Consider the following 22241-nt stretch of genomic DNA (forward strand, 5'->3'; position numbering starts at 1 on the left):
ATTGTTGATCAGTATTAATTTTGTAACTGAAGAATATCTTAAAGGTAAATGCCAGTTGTGGTAACGATATCAAAATGATTTCGTACAGAATCCAATGAAATGACCACCAAAGTGTCTATTTGCATGAAATAAAAAAATATGTGCCAAAGGATTCTGGAAGAAATTGTGTAATTGCTGAGAAATTAGCAAATAAGCACAGGATTTGGGTCAAGCGTCGGGCCCACATTCAAAGCAATAATACACTGTCCCACGTGTGCTTATCTGTGTTGGTGATCTTCATTGTGAAGATTTTTCGGCGTAGATTTCAAGATTTCAGAAAGTTCAGTTTATGTAATTGTACCAGATCTAGATCCTTGATGATATACTGACAACTAAGCCTGGTTTTACAGGCTTTCTCATGAAATCAGAGTTTGGTGCAACTACTGGCATTTCTCTTTAATATGCCTTTTGAGCATGCAGTTTTATTAATCTCTAATAATAGGTAAATCAGCTGATTTTTACCCCTCTATTATTACATTCTTTCTTGTACTGTACTATAGGGGATGAGGAATACTTACATGTAGAAGAGACAAATTGACTGCTTTTACTACTTGCTAATCACTACATGTATTTATTTGTTGATATGCTGTAATTTTTCAATTGTAAACAAATAATGTGTTTGCTGCTCTTAAAGAAAAAGAGATTGCTGATGACTTCAATTTGGTCGATGATTGTTGATTATAGACTAAGAATAAAATTCCTCTTATTCCACCATGTTGATTCATCCCATGCTGGTTAATCACATGTGAACAGGTCAGAGAAATGAATGACATCATCAGAAGGCGACACCCGAACTCACTGCCTGCCCTCATCTACGCCGCTGCCTCCACCTCATCTCCACTCCCAACCGAGGGCAAAGGTCAGAAGTCAACTGAAGGTCAACCAAGGTCAATCACCTTTCTGGAGGACAAGGTCAAGAGGTTGGAGAAGGAATTGGAAGGGAAAGAGGAGGACAACAAGAGAGGTCTTCGAGTTGTTGAGCAAAAGTACAATGCCATGAAGGTATGAGATAATCACATTCCACTTTGTCCACTCCCTGGAGATCAATCCAACAAGGATTTTCTCACTTTCTTCATAGGTGTATACTACATTTTGCTTTTGCATCCTATCTGGTTCCCTTCTAACACCTGTGTAGATAGTGGCAACATTTGGGAATCAATCATATGACCCTCTGGCGGGTATTCTGAACTCAGGTTTAACTTAGACCATGGTCTACCTCTGTGCTAAAATTATGGAAAGCCAAACATGTCAAAATTTTTCCTTACATTGCATGTTTCTTATGCTTACTGTGCTCTTTCCTAACTTGTAAATGGTGAAGAAAGTTATCCTGTTTACCTGTCCGAAACAGTTGAGAATGGTTTTAGCGAAAAAGGAGCTGATATTTATATTATATTGTTAGAGATTTATGCAAATATTGGCCGTCCATAAATCACAACTTTAAACCAGAGTTTAAATTTAACCTGACTTCAGATTACGGGCCTCTGAATTCAAGAGAAGAGTTGGAACCACTACACTGTGATGCTTTCACAATGGAGATTGTACTGCATCAAGTTTGTGTTTTTCAATGTAAATGTAACATTGCTTCTGGAGTTTGGTGCAAGTTGTCACTCGACACTAGTTTTGGATTGAAATAAAAAGTACTGTCACATTTGAATGGTGATTACAATATCATTAAAACAAGGAAATTTACTTCCTGCCGTTACTTGAATTCCCCTGGACAGAAATTTGTGATTTTCCTGGATATATTTGCTTGTGAACAAAGCTTAGTTCTGTAAACACGAATAAAGGTTGTTTTTTTTTCTAATCTACCCCCTCCCCACAAAGCCCCCCCCCAAAAAAAAAAAATCTGTATAAATGTTGATAAGATAGGTGTGAAGTTGGCATCCTAAGATTGCACTTTTTCTTGTGCTTTTTACTAAAAAAAATTGCAGAAGAAATAAGATTTGTTTACTTCCTTTGATCAATGAAAGTCAGAATTCACATCATCTTCTTGATTTTTTTGGCAGTGATAAGAGTCTAACAGTAATTGAAATATATCTTAATTTTTGTGAATCAGGTGAGATATGAAGACAGGATCAACTCTTTAGAGTCACAAGTAGAGCAAATTGAGACTGGTAGGCAATCCCAGACCCGTCCCCACACCAGTGTGACAGCACTGCAGAAGGAGCTGGATGGCATCAGAGAAAGGAACAAGAGCCAGCTCCTGGAGCTGGAGAAGGAAAACAAGGAGCTGAAGAGAAGGTTGTCCAAGGCAGTGTCATCAGGAATGAGTGGAGGAGATGGGAATGGAAAAGATGGACGAATAGGAAGAGGATTGGGAGAGAAGGATCTCCAAGGAAAGCTCTCTCAGCTGGCTTTGTAAGTCTTTCTCTATTTTAAAAGATTTTTTGACAATTATGAATTCATGATATTGAATTGTTGAACAACAGCAGTGATGAGAAATGTAGAGAGCTTAAAGGTAAAATACAGTAGTTGCAGCAAACAATTATTTCATGAGAAAGTCTTTTAACTGAAGGTTCATAGTCAAAATATTATAATACATCTAGATCTTGTCCATTAATGTAAACTTATCTTTGTAAAATCATGAGATCTTAGCTCAAAATCGACAATTCTGATGATCACCAACATAGAAAAGGATATATGTGGAACAGTTCATTAATATTGCCTCCAAAAACACCTGAAATTTGATGGAATTCCGTGCTTATTTTGCTCCTTTCTCAGCAATTACGCATTTTCTTCCAGGGCCATTTGGCGCATATTTTTTTATTTATACATACATGCACTTTGGTGGTAATTTCATTGGATTCTGTTTGAACTCATTTTGAGATATTTACTTCAACTGGTATTTATCTTTAAGCTATTTGAATATTTTATTTTTGATTTCCCTTTGACCCTTTTCTTTGATCCCAAACAGAGAGCTTGGCGCTAAAGACAAGGAGCTTGAGTTACTAAAAGCTACAGTCGACAGATTGATGGAAGAAAGATTCCATGCTATGAATGCAACAGAGAATAGTAAAGGTATGTCATAATAAAACTGTAAGTAATAGGAAAAATAGGTAAATAGTAGTGATTTCATATTCGTTTTCACTTGAAAACAAACAACAATGCAGCTACGTGGAATTTGCATTCAGCTGAAATTATTGCAAATTATGAATAAGGCTCTGAATGTGTAAGTTGATGCTGCACTATTTCAATATATTCCACCCATCATTTTCATTGGAACTAAGACAAAAGGAATAGAGAATTTGATCCTTTTTTTCCTTCAGTCTTAATTAAAGAAAAATTACTGACGGTTTGAAATATACATGTATTCCCCATGATGTGTATTGAATACAAAATAAAAATTCTCAGGAAATCTGAGAACAGAAACACACATTTCATATTGCCACCAAGGAAGATAATCTCTAATTTAAGTTGCCACCAAGGAAGATAATCTGTAATTTAAGTTGCCACCTAGAAAGGAAGATAATCTCTAATTTAAGTTTAAAGGTCATAGAGTTATTCATACATAAAAAGGACATGTTATTGCAATAAATGAAGAATTGGTTGAAAGATCATATTCAAACTTTACTCATGTATAAATGTGGGAGGGATAATAATCTGATCTGATTGTGGGTTCACAAGGTCACAGGGCATGGAGGTCATAGCTCACCCCAATAGCTTATAGAATAAATAAAACAAATGAGGAAATTGGTTCAAGAATGCGTTTGAAAATGATGATTTGATAATTTTAGGAGTTCTGTTCGCAATGTATTTCAGTTCTAAAGTTCTTCAGTTCTGAAGACATAATTTTCTACGATATATTGCATATTTGACTAATATGTCTGGAAATTTCTCATTCACGCAACAAATAACGATGTATTAACCGCACCTTTTTCTCGGCGGGATAGAAGCAAAAGTCGGGGGTGTGGTTTATACACGGTGACGGGTCTGAGCCAGCCCGCCGTAACCCCTCCCGTACATGTACGATGTCTGCAAGTTCACAACACATCGAGTGGCCGGGCGTAGCCGCCCAGGCAATGTCGTTTAGAGGGGTATGAGCCGCGGGTAATGGGAAGCGATTATTACGATCTTAAATAAATATTGTCCATAACAAACGCACCCACCTTCATGACACTAATTTTGACTTTATTCTTGATTCAAAGTAGTGAAGTTCCCTGGCTAAATTAAAAGAGACGTCAAGCATACTCGGTAATATTTTGTCACCGCTGAGCGAGAGTTGAGTGAGCTTAGAGATTGCGTTGTAATATGGTTATACTGCGACTTAAGCTGGCGCTATTCAAAGTCCCTTTTCACGCCAGCTTGGTTTTTTTCTTCCTGTTTGCTTTTCATAAGATACCATGTAAACCACGCACGAGAGAAACGACACGAAGCCGTAAAAAACAACTGAAAAAAATGTCAATTTCTTTGTTTCTTGAACCTTCCTGTAATCCCATTTCCAAAATTCATGCTAAGACATCAAATTTCTGAAAGTGATTGAGAGGTTGTGATGCAAGAAATGTGAATGTTTTTTCCTTCTACGCTGTAAAAGACACAGATCATAATTTGATTAGATGTACTGGCATGACTGGTACTGTATTGTAGTTTGCAATGTAATGGCAGTGCTGTGTGTGTGTACACTGTGACTGTGAGGTGAGTGAGTGTGTAAATGGCCAATATTGTTGGGACCGTTCTTTCTTTCTAACATTTGTAGATGAATTGATCAAGAACAGCAGACTTCCGCATACCGGTAATCTCTTTTGATACTTTGAAATCTTAAACTTAGTCTTTGTTTCTGCGTACCTCAAATATGCATGTAAATGTGAGAAGAATTTTTTTTTTTTAGTCCAAAGTTGGGGGTGCGGTTAATACACGGGTGCCCTTAATACACCATTACTTACGGTAAACAACCATTAAAGAAAAATGAGTGAATAATATTGTTATTTATATAGTGATTTTACAAGAGTTTCAAAGCGCTAATAGGGAACAACGTCAAATTTGGCTCGTTTGCATTCATAAGGAACAATAATCTATCTAGTCGATATTATCTGCATCTTCATGCAGATAATATTTCAACACAATTTACCCTTCAATAATTAAACAGTATTTACAAGTTAGATTTCATTGCTTTTAGGTAAAACTAAGAAGTTAAAGAGACAAGGAAGTAAATCAGAGGTGGTGGAGGAATCGACCAAGCCGTACATTCCAGAAAACTTCACTGGGTCTCATATATCAGATGTTCTGATGGAGAATGAGAGACTTAAACATCAGGTAGGAAATTCCTTGCATGAATTCCCAAGATTTCCATGATAAGGAACACAAATTTGGGGGCTCATACCTTCGGGCAACAGTGATGAATTTCGCTTTTGTGCCCCCTGACCCACATGCCGTTCGCGCATTTCTTTGCATGTTAATGTACTGTAAATTTTCTAATGTAATGTGTATGTACTTTTTTATATTGGTCAAATAAATAATAATAGTAATAATAATTTGCAGAATGTAAGAAGAATATAGGATCTCACAAAGAAACCCACAATTTCTCAGGTTCCCAAAAATTTAATTTCCCAATAATTTAATTTCCTCAAAATACATGTAGGATAAATGAAAAGTAAAGCAAATTCTAATTTTGCCAATCGATGCATCAATAAAGTATATAATGACCAAACCTGTTTACAGTGTTTAGCTATTGTTTGTCAAGCTTAGTCTGCATGCTGCTGTAGTGTGTGTGTATAATATGAAAAGTTTTTTTTTTTAAAGATTTGATAACATCTTAACAGCCAATCAAAATTAAGGATTCTTTGAGAGTTACCATCGGTTAGCAAAGTTACCAGAATAGTGATGGTTTATGCAACAGGGCGCAGGAGAAAATAAAAACAGATGTAGATTCATGTACAGTCTTTTCCTTTTAACATTTTCCATTTAACCCCACCTCCCCCATTCTGTGCCATGTTCAAGCTGGATGATGTATCCTTAGAGATGGAGCAGCAGAGGGTCCGCCTCCATGCCGCGCTGGCCGAAGCGGAGGGCGCCACCAGACAGGCAAGGGAGAGAGCTACCGAAGAGATGTCATCGTTAAGATCGCATCATCAGATGGAGATTGAGAGGATGAAAGCCGAGAGAGCAATGATCGTGGGAGATTCCAAGATGGCGAGGTTGAATAGTCAGGTGGAAACACATCAGGTTAGTGGTCTCCATAAAGAGCATTGCATTAGACTAAATCAACCTTCCATATAAAGTCAAACAATTGTCTAAATCAAAGCAATTCTCCAGAAAAGAATATGCAAACATCTGTTATTTACATTTCTAAGTCAAATTTTCACGTAAAAAAACCCAGGTTTCTTTGGTTCTGATAGATTTCACTCAGGCAGATTCACATGTAGTTCAAAAACTATTTTGTGATTATTGTTATTTTATATTTGACATAGCTATTAGAAATATTTATGATAAGAAACATATACTGTATATAGCCCTATCTATGTAGAAATATTCTATTCTGAAGTTCAAATAAGAAAGGAAGGATAAGAGACAAATATATTGAACACATGATACCTGTTTGTATGCAACATACTGAGTTATAATAAAATGAGCTACACAATGTAAGATGGTATGAATTGTTGCTTGTATGCATGTTAATGCTTTGTATGGAACTTTGTTTGAATGGTTATTGGTTAGAGATTTTCCCATTTAAAGAATATTGGCCCAGTTTGTTTCAATTATTGCACATACATGTAGTATATTGATTATGCCAGTTTGATTGTGTTGGTCATAGTATGAAAAGGTTGGTCATTTCATGGAAAAGCTCACCTGAGAGTATTGCTGTAATGTGACGGTCTCTTTCAAATTAGACAGCAGCATGGTACTACCGCGCTTTGGCAAAAGGAATCAAGTTACAAAAGTATCATTTGTTGTAAATGAGCAATATGTGTTCGTCACTTACATAGGTTTTGATGCAATTTAACAGCATATTTTCTTCAATATCTTTCCATAGAACGATCATTTCTTCCCCAAATTGTGCCTGAACGTGCAACACACAAAGGGTGTTTCAGAAAGAACAATAACTCAAATTTGACTGATGTGTCACTTGCTTCCTTTTGCCAAAGTTGGGCAGAATACTTGGTAGCAGAAAGATGCACCCATTAATGTCACCCAACACTCCTTTCTCCTCACCCCCCCTCCATACCCCACAGGTGATGGTAAGAGAGCTACAAGACCAGCTGAGCGAGGCTCGTCTGGAGATAGATCGTCTCCAGGCCTCCAGGGTGAGGGAGCGTGTGATGGAGACGCAGGTGGATCAATTGAGGATGGAGCTACGAGAGGCCAAGGAGAACCACACACCTGTGAGTGAAACTCTTAAATTCTTTTTTTCATAAGTGGGGGAAGGGACTCTCAAACTCCATGGAAAGATGGGTGGGTTTGATGGATATGAATGCAAATGATTTAATGTACATGTAAATTTCACAGCTTCTGCAATACGGAAAAACAGGAAAAAATATTTGGAATTGGGAACGCAGAATTTCACTGAAAAATTCACGCCAATCAGTTTGAATTACAAAAATTCATCAGTGTCATGAATTTTTACTACATGAAATTTGCAAAGTGTCCTATGTAAACGAAGGTGAACACATCAAATTGTCAAGAAATCAATGAATTTCAAACATTTTGAACATTCATGCATTTTAGAGGTGGACGTTGCTGGCCGTTCATAGTTGTGATTGATCGGATCAATCGCAAATCTTCGTGAGACGGGCCCCTGCTGAATTTCATGTTTGCAGTGTTTACCATGTGTTTGCCAAGCTTTATCTGCATATCATATTGCTGTGCATTTTGGTGCAGAAACTAATATTCTTTGATGATTTTTATTTTTTACAATGGCATCTAATGGAGATGTCTCTGACAAACATGGGACTTTTGTCAAGAACATCATAGAACACAAAATTTGGAAAATCATGGACATTGGATTGATTGTCAATCTCTTTTCTCTGTACTCTGACACCTTCTTTCTTTCCTCTCTCCTTTTCTACCACTCAATTCATCTTGTCTTTTTTATGTCCTTATCTTACAGGAGATGAAGCATTTTGAAGCACTGCAAGCCAAGATAGTAGCATTGGAAAGCAGGTACTTTCATGTTGTGATTTGATTTGTGTTCATTTGTCATTGATTATTCATTCTCTCGATTTATTGGCAAAAGCAGATTCACAGGCATGGGTTACTTGTCAGTCATAAAAATACACATCCTCCAAATGACTTGCATTAAAAAAAGAATAAGAAAAAAAAATGAATAAAGACACCCATTACTAGCCATGAGGTTAAGGATAATATGTGTATGCATATGAAAGAATATATTTAACAATTAATTTGTTGTATTGAGCACATCACATCATGAACTTCACATGTATATGCAATGAAGCAAATGATTTAAGAAAGAATACTTGTTATTTTTGTCTTTGATACTCCAAGAGCAAGACAATGCAAAGCATGATCATAGATCAAGTTGAGAATGAGTGCAATAATGAGGCTGCAGTGTGTTCCAGTTCATGAAAAAGAAAAGAAAGAGTGATATTAGATGATTTTATGATCAGGGTCCCATAACACAAAGATTAGCAATAACCGTAGAATCATTTTCTGCAATTGAGTCCATTGACTACAGTGTACAATCAATCATAAAAATCAAGCATACAATCAGTCGCTAACCTTTGTGTTACGAGACCCAGGATGATAGTAGAGATGTAATGATGTACGAGTGCTAGAGTGTATATGAAAGCAGATTATCATGATTATTTTCTACATATCCATAAACGACAAGAAGATTACTAGTATGTCATACATAATCTGTGTCTTTCCCAGACATATCCAACGTGACAAAGACCTACAACTCTTGGTGGAGAGAGCTACTCACAGCGCTACTTCAGAGAAGGACCAGGAGATCTTGACTCTCAAAGGGCTTGTTGCATCCAAGAACATGGAGATTCAGAGGTTCCGAGTTGAGCTGGAGGCCATCCTAGAGGTTCTTAGAGAGCTTCAAAGACAAGGTGTAGTTCTTCCGTTAGACAGCCAGTCAGTCCACTCTATGTTATGACACATGTAGGGTAATCCTTAGGTTTAGGGTATAGCCAGAGTCTATCTTAGAGGTTCTTAGAGAGCTTCAAAGGCAAGGTGTAGTTCTTCTGTTAGAACAGCCAGTCAGTCCACTCTATGTTATGACACATGTAGGGTAATCCTTAGGTTAAGGGTATAGCTAGAGTCTGTTTTAGAGGTTCTTAGAGAGCTTCAAAGGCTAGGTGTAGTTCTTTTGTTAGACAGCCAGTCAGTCCACTCTATGTTATGACACATGCTGGGTGATCCAGAGGTTCAGTTTGGGTATCCTAGAGGTTCTTACAGAGTTTCAAAGACAGGTGTAGTTCTTGCGTTAGACAGCTAGTTGGTCCACTCAGTGTTACGACACATGTAGGGTAATCTTGAGATTCAGGTCAGGCACCACTAGAGATTCTTAGAGAACTTCAAAGACAGGGTATCATGCTGTGAGACAGAATCTTTAGTAAGTCCACTCTGTGTTATGACACATGTAGGGATATCTCCAGGTTTAGAGTAGGCACACCTCAAGAACTTCAAAGATATGATGTAGTTCTTCCGTTAGACAGCCAGTCAGTCCACTCTATGCTATGGCATATATAGGGCAATCCAGTTTTTCAAGGAGGCCATCCTAGAGGTTCTTAGAGAACTTAAAAGACAAAGTGTCATTCTGCAGTTAGATATCCTGTCAGTCCACTTCATGGTACAGTATGACGCATTAAGGGTAATCTAGAGGTACAGGGAGGAGTTGTACAGTAGGCCATTGGAGAGATTCTTAAAAAGCTTTAAAGACAGGGATTTGTTCTGCCATTGGACAGCCAGTCAGTCCACTCTATGACATGACACATGTATGGCAAACTTGAAGTTTAGAGGGGCCATGAGCAAAATGAATTTTCAGTAGCATTAATCAATTTTGAAGGATTTTTTATGGGAATAAAAAAAAAATTATTGGGAAGTTAGCACAAAAAAAGGTTATAGATCGCAGATTTCTTACATAGAGTTTTGTGATACTCCAACCAGACCTGTTCAAGAAACTTTATGCAATCAGGCAAAAGTGTAGTTAATTGTTACCTGGCATGAATACTAAAATCTTGAAATGCTTGTGCAGTGGGATACAGCTGGGCAAAAACCAGGGCAATAATGATCACATTTAGTGCCTTGATAACTTTGCAGAGTGGATATTACTTGCAAGTGCTCGATAAATTACATTATTTTCATTAAAGATCATAATGATAGTCGGTTTTTGTATAGCGCATAACACATAACAATTATGTCTCCATGCGCTTCAGAATATGAAGGAAAGGAAGAGATGTGTTGGTGATTTCAATTTGTTGAGGCTAGGTACACTTTAGAAAACTAGGTATTAAGGGCTGTTTTGAATTTGTAAACTGAATCAATTGTTTTTAGGGAATTTAGGAGATTATTCCATAGAAATCTTACACATGAAATCTTAAGGACAAGTCCACCCCGACAAAAAGTTGATTAGAATAAAAAGAGAAAAATCCAACAAGCATAACACTGAAAATTTCATCAAAATGGGATGTGAAATAAGAAAGCTATGACATTTTAAAGTTAATTTCACAAAACAGTTATTTGCACATCCTGGTCGATATGCAAATGAGGAGACTTATGATGTCATCCTCTCACTATTTCTTTTGTATTTTATTAATATGAGATATGATATATTCTTATTTTATCCTCATTGTCAAGTGAAACAGTGATTATTTTCTCCCTGAACATGTGGAATTAGCATTGTCCATTACTAAATGGTTCAGTCAAGTTGGTCAATGTGGTCAAATCTGTAAAAATGAAATATAATTCAACAATAAAAAACAAAAGAAATAGTGAGTGATGGACATCATCGACTGACTTGTTTGCATGTCTCTGAGTTATGCATATCACTGTTTTGTGAAAAATAGGCGAAACTTTAAAATGCCATAACTTTTTTTATTTTAAATTAGATTTTGAAGAAATTTTCAGTGTTATGCTAGTTTGATTTTTCTCTACTTATTTAAATCAAAATTTTGCTGGGGTGGACTTGACCTTTAAACAAAGCCTTGTGTATAACAACTGAAATCTTGCTTTGTACATGTATCCAAACCTTTGTCTTTTGAATATTTGTTTCCTTTTTTTCATCATACGTTTGTTCTGTACGAAGTGCAATTATTGTTATTCCATTAATGTTTTAATAACTCTAATTTATTTGAAAATATTTTGAATTCATAACATAGCATTCCTTGTACATTATTTTTGTAAATAACATTGATATTTCTATAATTAATAATAGTCATTTCTTGCTTGTCTTTAATATCCATTATGTTGAGTATCTCTTAAAAAGTAATGAATCAGTGACCATTAGATTGGTTATTAGAAATGGTAAGACAGTATTGTCTTTATCATTATTCATATTTAGAAGAATGTAGGTACCTTTGCTTTAGTCAGATATATTAGACCCCGTACAAAAAAATTGTTGAACTTGGAAGGAGAAATTTAAATCAGAAGAGGTCTATAACAAGTTTTGCCTAATTTGGTCTAAAAAATTACGTCGACTTGAATGAACTTTTGACTTATAAAAGGTCTACTTGTGTAAGTTTAGCAGTAAATATTTTTTTTTGCAATTACCAGCATTCCTTTGAATGTCCTACAGATACTTTAAAAATATACTAACATTTTCATCATTATTACCATCATCAGAATCTGATGATTAAGGTGATGATGATGATGATGATGGTGGTAGTGGTGATGATGATGAAGGAAATGTCATCATAATCATCATCATTATCATTACCATCATCACCATTATCATCATCACCACCATCATTTATCACCTTCATCATCACCATCATCATCATCACCATCATTTCACCATCATCATCATCACCATCATTTCATGATCATTTCATGATCATCATCATTTCATCATCATCATCATCATCATCATCAACATCATCATCATCATTTCATCATCATATCATCATCATCATCCCACTATTCTCTCCTCCCTCTTATTCCTATCTTTCCTCTCTCATACATTTACATTACAACCCTTTTTTTTATCTTGTATTATCATGCTTCCCTTTTAGTGGCCTTTGCCAAAAGAGTGTATACATTTGATTATTGGATTTTTCTTAGTGTATGCAATGAAATATGCCCAATTTTGTAAAAAAAAATCTGCTCAGTCCATGGTTTTGTACAATTTAAACCTTTTTCAAGAATAAGGGCCAAAATTAAATTGCTTTAGATGTCTGATGTTTTAACCACTATATTAGAGAAGAGAGAGAGAGGTGGGGGAGGGGGGGGGGGGGGAGATGCACATGTGATAAACTCTAAGAGGCTGACAATGAATAAATGGAATGTAGATTTGAGCCATTTTAAAAGTTTGATACATCTTTATCACAACGGTCCATGTAAAAGAACGTGCCAACAACAATAAGAAAGAAACGATTAAATATCATGCTGCAAAATTCAAGAGCATAAATTAGTCTTTGCAATGAAAACAAACTGACATTGCTAAACATTGTAAGGTACTAAAACGTACAACTACTTGGTAGGTATTTGAAGGCATAATGATCACAAAGATCACTTTGAAACTATACGGAAACAAAATGACATGAAATAATTACATGTACATCTGACATGTAGTTTAAAAGACCTGGGCCCTGTATCACAGTGCTTTGTGATTGATCATGGTACCCATTTCTACAATTGATTTGAAATGGTTATTGTGTGTGATCGATCATGAAAATCAGCCCCACAATCAATTACTGTGCTTCGTGTAACCGCCCCCTGAACTACTACTATTTCCTTCCTTTCCTTCTTTCCCTTTCAAGTTTGTAATGCAGTCATTTCTAAGGTTGAATCAACCAGAGTTTGACCTACATGAAGCATCTCATATCAAAATTATAAACTTCAGGTTCTTGTGTATTATAATCCATACATGTCTGTTCCACATAATTGCATGCTGAACTTTTGTAACTGATTATTGCAATTCACTGTATATTAACACATTAATATGCATTGAAAATCATGGATTTTCTTGTTAATCTTTAAGAAAATGAGGAAATTCCATGCTTGGTGTGAATGACTGGAAATAAATCCATGGACACAATACTAGAAGCCTTGTTGCTTTGCTAAGCCTCTACCACCATCATTAAAGAGAAAATTAATCATTATGGTTGTATAGAAACATGTAATAAGTACGATTGCATGAAAATGTGTTCATATAAATACGCTGAGGGTTATAATTGCAATTATTTGCTGTGGTAGAATTAATTATGAAAATGTTTGAAAATCATTTTCATAATCACTTCTCAATCACTGATAATCTGTTACAGTTGCTCTATAGTAAAATGAGAGTTTTTTGTTACAAAGAAAAGATATTCTCTTTAAATTAAATGAAACAAATTTGAACAAACATTTCAACACAACGCAGATATTGTCATCTCCACTACAATGAAATACAAAATTTAGGGATAAATAAATCATATGGCTTTAAACCATAAACATACATCAATCTTGTCACCATTTGCCGTGAACCAGACTTTAACATCGGCGATCATTCAGTTTTATTTTCAAGGAATTTACCATGTTATCAATACACTTTAGAAATCTCAAAATACTAGTCGTTTTCTATTTAGCCCTGGTTTTACAGATGGTCATGAAGCTAGAAATCCTAGTGAATTTTCTTGGATGTCCAGCTACTCCATGAGATTGATTTATCAGATTTAATTCTTAGACTACCAAACACAATGTTGGTCATAACTCACTGTCATTGTGAGCTCAATTGAATTGAATTTTACATCCTATTTTTGAAATTATGCTCGTCTATCAACGATTTCTTGTTTTAGTCTACATTTGATAAGAAAGCGCTTGTGGCATTTCTTGTAAACTCGCTTTGCATTCTGGTCATATAGTAAGCCATGGCCTTCATGGTTAGAGGGCGCTCTCAAAAGAACCACTTTACGCAGGCTGGTGATTCATTGTAAACAAGGAAACAGCTAACCCAGCGTGCAACCACACGCCACCTAACGTGAAACATTGCATATAATAATAATATTGAATTTTCGATTAATAAGAAGTTTGTACATTTACAACCTTATGATACAAATATTCCAAGCAATAAAGATGAATATAAGTTCTTTGCAGATAAAATAGTTTGTACATTATCAAATAAGAATAAAGCTTGCACCGGGCAAGTTGCGTGATTCAAATAAGCAAAAATATAAAACAAAACTACATACTATTCTAGTCCTTTACATAAAAAACTTCCCTTCTGCAAATAAAGGTTTCAATAATTGACAATCTTCATTATTTTCATTATTTGAAACTATATACCAATCTTTATTGCCGTGCATGACAAAGAAAAAAGTGCATGCCTTAATACATGGCATGACTTACTAAAATGGTGTAGGTTGAATTAAAACAAAATGTTTGCAAAGTTTTTTTAGCATGTCAAATACCTTTTATATAAAAAACCACTGGAAACTGAAGCATTGGTCTACATCATCTCTGCTAAACATGCAGAGTAACATCGTGTAGAATCATAAGCGATGATGTAGTAATCTTTATCAAACTATAACAATGCAAAATCAATTTGAACAGAGGTAATGACATGCACTTTATTAAGATGAAATATGTTTGTTCACTTTGGATTATTACTATGTCTAGCAACAAACATACAAATAGAGACATTCTCTTGCATATTATTACATACTGATTCTGTTAATTTATACACGTTGCTTTTTGGTATGGTATAGATCCCCTTACTATACACTGGAAGACAAGCCTTCTGTACAAGCGGTTACCATGGAAACTATACTAAATAATCAGTTTCATCATAGAACTATGATAATGGTCAGTATAAAAGAGGAATCGTTTGTCAAACTCTCCTCAGAGAATAAAGGTCAGTTACGAGATAACGCCATTGTGTTTTTCACCGTGGTCATTTGTCAAAATATTACCTATTCATTTTATTGCTGACATGATGGAGGTCTTTTTAGCAAATTGGAGAGTTTATTTTGGATTTTCTATGATTGAAGCATGTATAATTATTTAAGACTAATATGGAACACCTATTACATTTGTAATTTGGGAAATACATGTACATGTATTATCACTTTCTCTTGCTAAAATTGCTGTCAAATTCAAATAAAATGCACTTGGCATTTTCCTAAAATAATCTTCCTTTAAACTCCAACCCTCAGTTTTCCATGTACAGTTGTGCTCAAAAGTTAGAAACTCCACCACATTATGCACTCCTTCATGCTTAGTCATGAATGTAGAGAGCAACACTGCAATGTACGGTGAGCCCAGAGAAACTTATCACCCGACTTCACAATTGAAATATCTAAGACATGGCAGAACTTGAGCACTTTAAATATGTTCATTTTTGGTGGGGTTCACTAATTTTTGGGCACCACTGTAATTCAGAATAAAAAAACTCAAGCCATGGTGATCTAATTGGGCGTCACGTTTTCATATGAAGCCCAAAGCTAGGACACATCATTTCAATAATTTTCCACAGAAAGTACTTGCTTTTTTTTTCAAATTGCCCAGTATAGATTGAAGTAAACAGTAGATCAAATTCAACGATGTTATAATTTAAAGTTGTTACCTTCAAAGAAAGTGTTTTGATCAGGAAGAAGAAATACATACCATTCTTCAATAAAACTAGAATTGAAAATACAGGTATGTACCATATGTTGAAAATAACCAACTAAATTTGTAAAGCCCATTGTAGTTTTCCTCTCGGATAAATATAAACACAACATCAAAAGTAAGTTCCCCCTAAAGAACCCCATGAGATCGTCCAGCATAACAAATCATTTGTTTAAGTCGTGAAGTCGCGGATATCTCTAATTTTCGAGAATCTGATCCCTAATAACCCTAGCTATATCCCATGCTTTGTTTCAACTTGAATAACAGATTTGATGGGGTTCTTAAGGGGGGAACTTACTTTTGATCTTGTGTTTAGTATTTGGAAACACAACTTTCAAATAGATCTTCCTTTAAACAGACTCCTTTGCCTTTGAAAGGTTACATGTATTTCTAATGTTCTCATTAAAATAATAAATAGTTTCTTTGATGACTTCTCACAATTAAATTGAAATCATTGAAGATTGCCAGATGAAAGTGTTTGATGTTTGCAAATTTCATTGCCTTTCATAATTTTGACAATGGAGAGAGTTCCAAGCAAATGGTACAATATGTTTTCTTCTTGGCTAGTACGCAAACCAGAGAATGAGTAAGTAATGCCATTAGCAATGTCTTTTCAATGCCATTTTTTTTCAATAATTTATAGCAAGTCTTAGTATAAGTCTGATCATATTGAGGACTAATCTTATTACGCAATGAATACATGTAATGGAAAACACTTTGTTAGAATTTCACACTCTTTCAAACCTATCATGTCTTCTAGACTCTTGTATAGAAATGAAAGAGTTTTGCGCTTTAAGGGGTTTAATATAAATCTTTATTTCCCTCAGCACTTTGAATCTGGGAAGATGTAACAGCTTATTAAGCAGTATCTTCCTACCCCAGCAATCATAAGGAAACTTCCCAGTCGTCTTTCTGGTATTCTTGGTCTCCTGGAAGCATGATTTATTGTGGACCATCTTTTACAACAGCCTTGTATGGTGACTTTAAGAACACATTGTAGTTGTTCCTGCTCGCTTCTCCTTGATAGTGTTGTAAGTGATGCAGTGCAGACAGAAAGGCATAACCACACTGGTTGTACACATGTACATCTATGGCCGAGCCACCACCCTGTTCTTTGAAGTATTCTTTTCGAGATGATGAACAAATCCTCTCACACCTGGCCTTTGATTTAACTGGACCTGGTTGTAACATCTGAAACTAAATGCACAACTGAAAGCCCTTTTGATGTCCTGGTGACCCCAACAAGAAGCTGTATCTGAATCTAATGAATGCTTCTGTATCTACCTGCCATAATACGCAAGTATCGTCGTCTGTCATAAACAATTCAGTATCAATCGTCGTTTCATCATAATCACATTAATATCTCCTTATATTCAGTCCTGTAAAAGAATAGATATCAATCACCCAGTCTCTTCCAAGCAGAGTAGATAGTCTCAATTTAAATCGAAAAAAGCTATCATCATTCCTACTCTGAATATAAAAAATAACTTTTCATCTCTCTTGATTCCTTTTGCAAAATCTAAAGACAACAGAGACCCTAGTTCATTGCTATTACCGCAATATTCTTCGGCCAAGATTGTAATCTCCTTTTCCAAAGTGCAGTCATCAAGATTCATAGCTATCGTGGAAGCTGATGACAGTAGCATCCATGTAGCATGCTCAACTGCTTCAGATTTCTGGTGGTCTCCGTTTGTAGCATCCGTACACGAACAGCAAAACAATCCGTCTCTTTCGAACCACAAACCTCTGAGGTCTATGTTCAAACCAAGTTGTTTCCGCTAGAACGTGGTCTATTAATCAAACTGAGCTAAAGATTGTAGCTCTTCGCTACCATGGCTAGAGTAGCATTTGGATGACTAACAATCATTAAATAAAATGTTTTGTTCTAGTCTCTGGGTCATGCTAGAGGTTCAACCATCTGCATAGATTGCCTACCATTGATGTTTGGAGGGTAGGTAGTAGTTGGGATGTATTTATGCTCTATCACTGGCTTGCTGTTCCGTCGCTTGTTGTTGCAGCGGAACGCGAAGCGTAGTTCCGACATCATTTCACCGCATAACGATTTCTGGATAAAGAAAATGAATGGGATATGCTGGTTTAAAAGTAAACAATAATGCAATATACAAAATATGACTACCAGTAAACACAAAAGAGAATCGACCTTACCATATCTAGGTAAAAATGATGATGTTGTAGCTAAATCAGAAAGATATCTAGGGTCTTTGCCTAAAGGTGCTGTTCAAAATATTTTCATTTAATTCACTAAACGAGAAAGAGTGATAACTTCATTTTCTGTTTCATTTCAATCATAAAGATACGATCATTTAATGTACAAAATATAGTTTAGACCACAGGAAGCAAAGTCCTTATTGAGTTATGTTCTGGAGAGCTTTGCATCAAAACTTGTTGTTTGACAAGTTGTTGGTTCTGACATTTACTTTATTTTGATTGGCTGAGAAGCACAGATGCCTGACTGTAATAATGACAACTGTTGGATAAAACAACAGACTTTCTTTGTCAGATAAAAATTCTGTCATATTTTTACCCTGAAACACTCCCTTGAATTTTTATCAATCAGAAGTACCACATGAGAATATCAGCAGTGTTTTTCTTACCCTATCGATCAAAGCATTCTGCCTTGATTTCCAGATGAACTCTGCGAAGGCTGCTATAAGACCACACACCAGGCCTGTGATCAGAACCAGGAAGATTCCTCCAATGTTCTTGAGACCTAGTGAGTTGGCTTCGTCACTCTGACCAGTGTTCTTATGGCACTGGTCCGTCCTCCACCACTTGTTCTTCAGCTCAAGGAGGATGTCCTCTTCTTGAAGCTGCAAGATGGATTTGGTAATCTCGTCTCGATAAACAGAACCTGAAGAGAAGCAAAAAAAGAACAAAGAGGTTCATTTTATTGACACAGTTTTTTCTTGACATCCAAGAGAATATCCTCGTGTTGGGGCATACCGCAGGATGTCTATCCGAACATTTGGAGTTTTTTAATCACTTTATTTTCTAATAATCTTACATTTTCCTCCTGAAGCTGTTGTATCTCATTGGTGTTATTGTGTTTACATGGATTGGAATGATGGATGAATGGAAAAAATCCATTCCGTATGGTTCACATATGTCAATTTGCTTTATTCAATTTACTTACTTAGATATTTGTTCACATCCATGATTATAAAAGAATGCTTTCTTATAACCAGATACAGAGATTATTTCTTTCTTTACTTCAAAGAGTGGATTTATTTACTATCCTTGTTTGAAATCACATTTGTCTTTTGACTATTAATATTGTTGGTAACCTCTGCTATTGCTAGTCAAAACTTGGAAATGAAGAATGCACTTGGTACCTATTACATGTCTTTTATTGCACTCCTTCAACCTTTTTAAACAGTGCATCTCTTTTGGCTAGGATGGTGCCACAGTATTCTGCAGGCACAAACCCTGATTGAAACTTTGATCAACAAGTGTGTCTCCATGCAAGACTAGCACATACAAAACTTGCTGTTGAGCAAGAGTATTCAGTACACAAGGCATGAGTAGGCTGCACATTCAGACCCTTAATTCCAGTGAGTTTGCACAGCAGACTAGTGCCATGGTATGATGTAAAGGGGTGAGAAAGACAACCTCAAGGAGGCGTCTTTCTTCCATTTTCTTCATCTTGCTTCATTTTTCCCTCTTTTTTTCACTGCTTGAAAAACCACAAGGGGAGTTGCCCTCTGTAGTACACCCATGCATCCCTTGTCTACTAATGATTTGATGAGTACCGTACTGTAGAAGCTGTCTTACCGAGTGGCGTACCAATGCCGTAACCTCTTGAGTTGAGCAGCCCTCCAATGGCAGTCAAATTATTACAATGCTGGGAGACCACGTAATCGGCCATGGCAGACTCCATGAGGTAGGCATAGTTTCTATTGTTGAGAACGCGCTCAATACCATCCATGTAGGTGTTCGTAAACACGTGCTGCCTCGAACTCATGAACTCCCACATCTTCATGTAAGTGGGGATTTTCGATCTCTGCAAAGGAAATAGAGAGATAAAGAGTTGAAAGTCATCCAAGAAGTCGATAAATCATGTTTCACCATAGTTGGCAAAATTTGTTGCAATTAACACAGTACAGCAGAATCAGAGTGCGAGCATGCATACCATTTTGCAGGAGGAATAACTTGTCAGATAATGTAAACCTGTGCCTATTAAAATCACTTTGAATGAACTACTAATAATGTTACCAGATATTTGTGATATTATCAAAGATTATCTCAAGTTAAAAAAAAATAATCCTCTGTAGTTTGTATATGTGGTACTTGCATAGGCTGTCTTATAGGATGTACAGTTTCTTCTACGAACATGATACAATTCATTGGTCCATCTACCACCAGCAACCTGACTTACCGAAAAGAATTCTTCCGTGGACCCTCCTTTCCTGGTGCCATACTCAATCGATGTTTGCTTGGCCAGATCATCGGCAGTCTGGATAGGTGACACCATCCTCTCGACCGTCAAGAAAGCAGCCAGGTTAGCAGTGTAGGAGGAGATCAAGATGAGAGAGAAGAACCACCAGAAACCACTGAGAACCCTGGTAGAGAACGCTCTGGGGTTGATCTCGGATCCCTGCTGCATGAGACCACCGAACGAGAACCAGAGACAATTGAAGAAGTTGAACTGGTTCTCCACCGTGTCGTAGTCTGGGTTGCACGGGTGGGAGTTGTACCACTCGTACGGACTGAATCGAGCCAGGACAAAGAGTACGAAGCTGACCAGGAGGAATGCCAGGATGACGTAGAGCCAGACGTCTGGGGACAGTGGGTTAAGGAAGGAGAAGACACCAGGGTTCTGAGGTTCAGGTACACGGAAGAGGATGGTCACGCCCAGGTACATCCAGGGTTTGGAGAAGTCTATCACCTTCTCTCTGACATAGGTGATTGTGAGAGGAGCTGCTGCAAGGTCAGCTCGCTAAAAGTGTTAAGGAAAGAAAATGAGACTTTTAAGGAGACAATCGACACATTCTGATCATTTTTTTTTACATGCATGTTGACAGGTTTATTCTGAAATGACTGCTGCTCTTCATTAAAGATTTATAATGTAGGCCTATCATCATATAACTCAAGTATTTTTGGCTTGTCAAATTTTAACCTAATTTTACCTCCATCGAGAACAATATTTTGGACAAAGTGAACCCTTAAAAAGGGTAATTCAGGTCGTTTTCAAACATGTCATACAATATAAAAATAGAGGATATCAGAGAGGTAATTCTTCTCACCCTTTCAACTAACTCCCCAACCATGCCATTCCAGCGACCATCCACCTCAGAGCCATAGTCGCCATCAGGAACCAGAGTGATGACGTAGTTGAAGTTCATCCTCTGTGAGATGTAGTCCAGGAGATCTATGATGAATCCCTCAAAGCGTGCATTGCCCTCCAGGGGTTCACCATCAGGACTCTTCCGCTTCATGCAGTATGGAGGTTCCTAAGGATTTTAGTAAGAAAAGAAGTGATATTATTTTCTAGGTTCAATGAATCCATATTTGGTAACTAAATGAGAATAAGCAGGTGATACTAACCCTCATGACTTGCTTGTACTTCTTTCAAATTCTCTAGTGCTTTTCATCAAATCAGTTTCCTCAATTTTATGAGGGTTGGTGGTAAAATGTTCCAGCAGAAAGAAGAATATAATGCATGCTCATTTTAAAAAATCAAGCAAAGCCCCACCCCCCAACAGAGAGTACAATTAGAACAGGGACGTGAGAGGGTGCAAGTGCTGATATATGGCACAATAGAAAATCGCATCCTGTTATGGTTGAAATTACCTAATCCATGGAGACTGGTTCTATAGGCTCTATGTCAAGCTAGGTGAAGTAAGTAACCAATTGTGAGGTCTTTGTGATAACACATGCCAACAGTATGCTACATGTACTAGATATGGACATCTTTTTTAAACTGATGTATTTTTGCTCCGTAGCATAAAGAGAGATATTCAAAAGGTAGGGGCGGTAAAGACAACCTTTTTGCTCAATTGAATAACAGGTTACATGAGCCAGACCACTTTAGATGTTCTTCTTTCTTCCCTTTTTCTTTGTTTTATTTTTCTACTTCAGGGCAAATACAATGATCAACCTTTTTGAACGTCTGACCCCCTCTTTTCTCAAGTCTTCCATCACTTCATGAACTGACCAAGTCATGGTCCTTTGAGAACATTACAGACTGTCAAAAGAACCAGAAAACAGGGACAGAAAATTTCATGAAGGTCCCACATACAGGGGGTTGGACATACGCAATTTATGGATTTGCCATTCAATTTTTCTCTCGCAATATGAAAATCAGAGGGGTCAGTTGCCCCTTGTCCCCTTGAAGCACCACCCCGGGTCATTCGTAATGAATGCTATTTCATCTTGTCAACAGGCCTTACAATTAAATTAAAAAAATGTGGAGGATGACGCCACAAACTTTTATGATCTGCAAAGGTGTTGAAGAGACTTAGCTGATGTGAAATCAT

At 36.6% G+C, this 22241-nt stretch overlaps 2 protein-coding genes across 2 annotated transcripts in view; one reads left to right on the forward strand and one right to left on the reverse strand.

The window, feature by feature from the left end:
- The window catches only part of LOC121413968 (centrosomal protein of 162 kDa-like), a 35731-nt gene extending 25526 nt beyond the window's left edge, over positions 1–10205 (forward strand). Inside the window, 8 exon segments of the mRNA XM_041606995.1 lie at positions 793–1041; positions 2096–2397; positions 2954–3057; positions 5153–5289; positions 5974–6198; positions 7206–7355; positions 8081–8133; positions 8863–10205. Of these exon segments, the coding sequence (XP_041462929.1) occupies positions 793–1041; positions 2096–2397; positions 2954–3057; positions 5153–5289; positions 5974–6198; positions 7206–7355; positions 8081–8133; positions 8863–9094 (1452 nt within the window). The 3' untranslated portion in view covers positions 9095–10205.
- Positions 10206–16026: 5821 nt separating this feature from the next.
- LOC121412961 (glutamate receptor ionotropic, kainate 2-like) overlaps positions 16027–22241 on the reverse strand; it is a 67086-nt gene continuing 60871 nt past the window's right edge. The window contains exons 11-15 of the mRNA XM_041605723.1: positions 21009–21215; positions 20141–20701; positions 19537–19765; positions 18360–18616; positions 16027–17809 (exon numbers count right to left, since the gene is read on the reverse strand). Coding sequence (XP_041461657.1) covers positions 17642–17809; positions 18360–18616; positions 19537–19765; positions 20141–20701; positions 21009–21215 — 1422 coding nt within the window. The 3' untranslated portion in view covers positions 16027–17641. The remainder of the gene's footprint in view (positions 17810–18359; positions 18617–19536; positions 19766–20140; positions 20702–21008; positions 21216–22241) is intronic.

This window comes from Lytechinus variegatus, chromosome 4 (genome assembly GCF_018143015.1).
Source record: "Lytechinus variegatus isolate NC3 chromosome 4, Lvar_3.0, whole genome shotgun sequence".
Lineage (NCBI taxonomy): Eukaryota > Metazoa > Echinodermata > Echinoidea > Temnopleuroida > Toxopneustidae > Lytechinus > Lytechinus variegatus.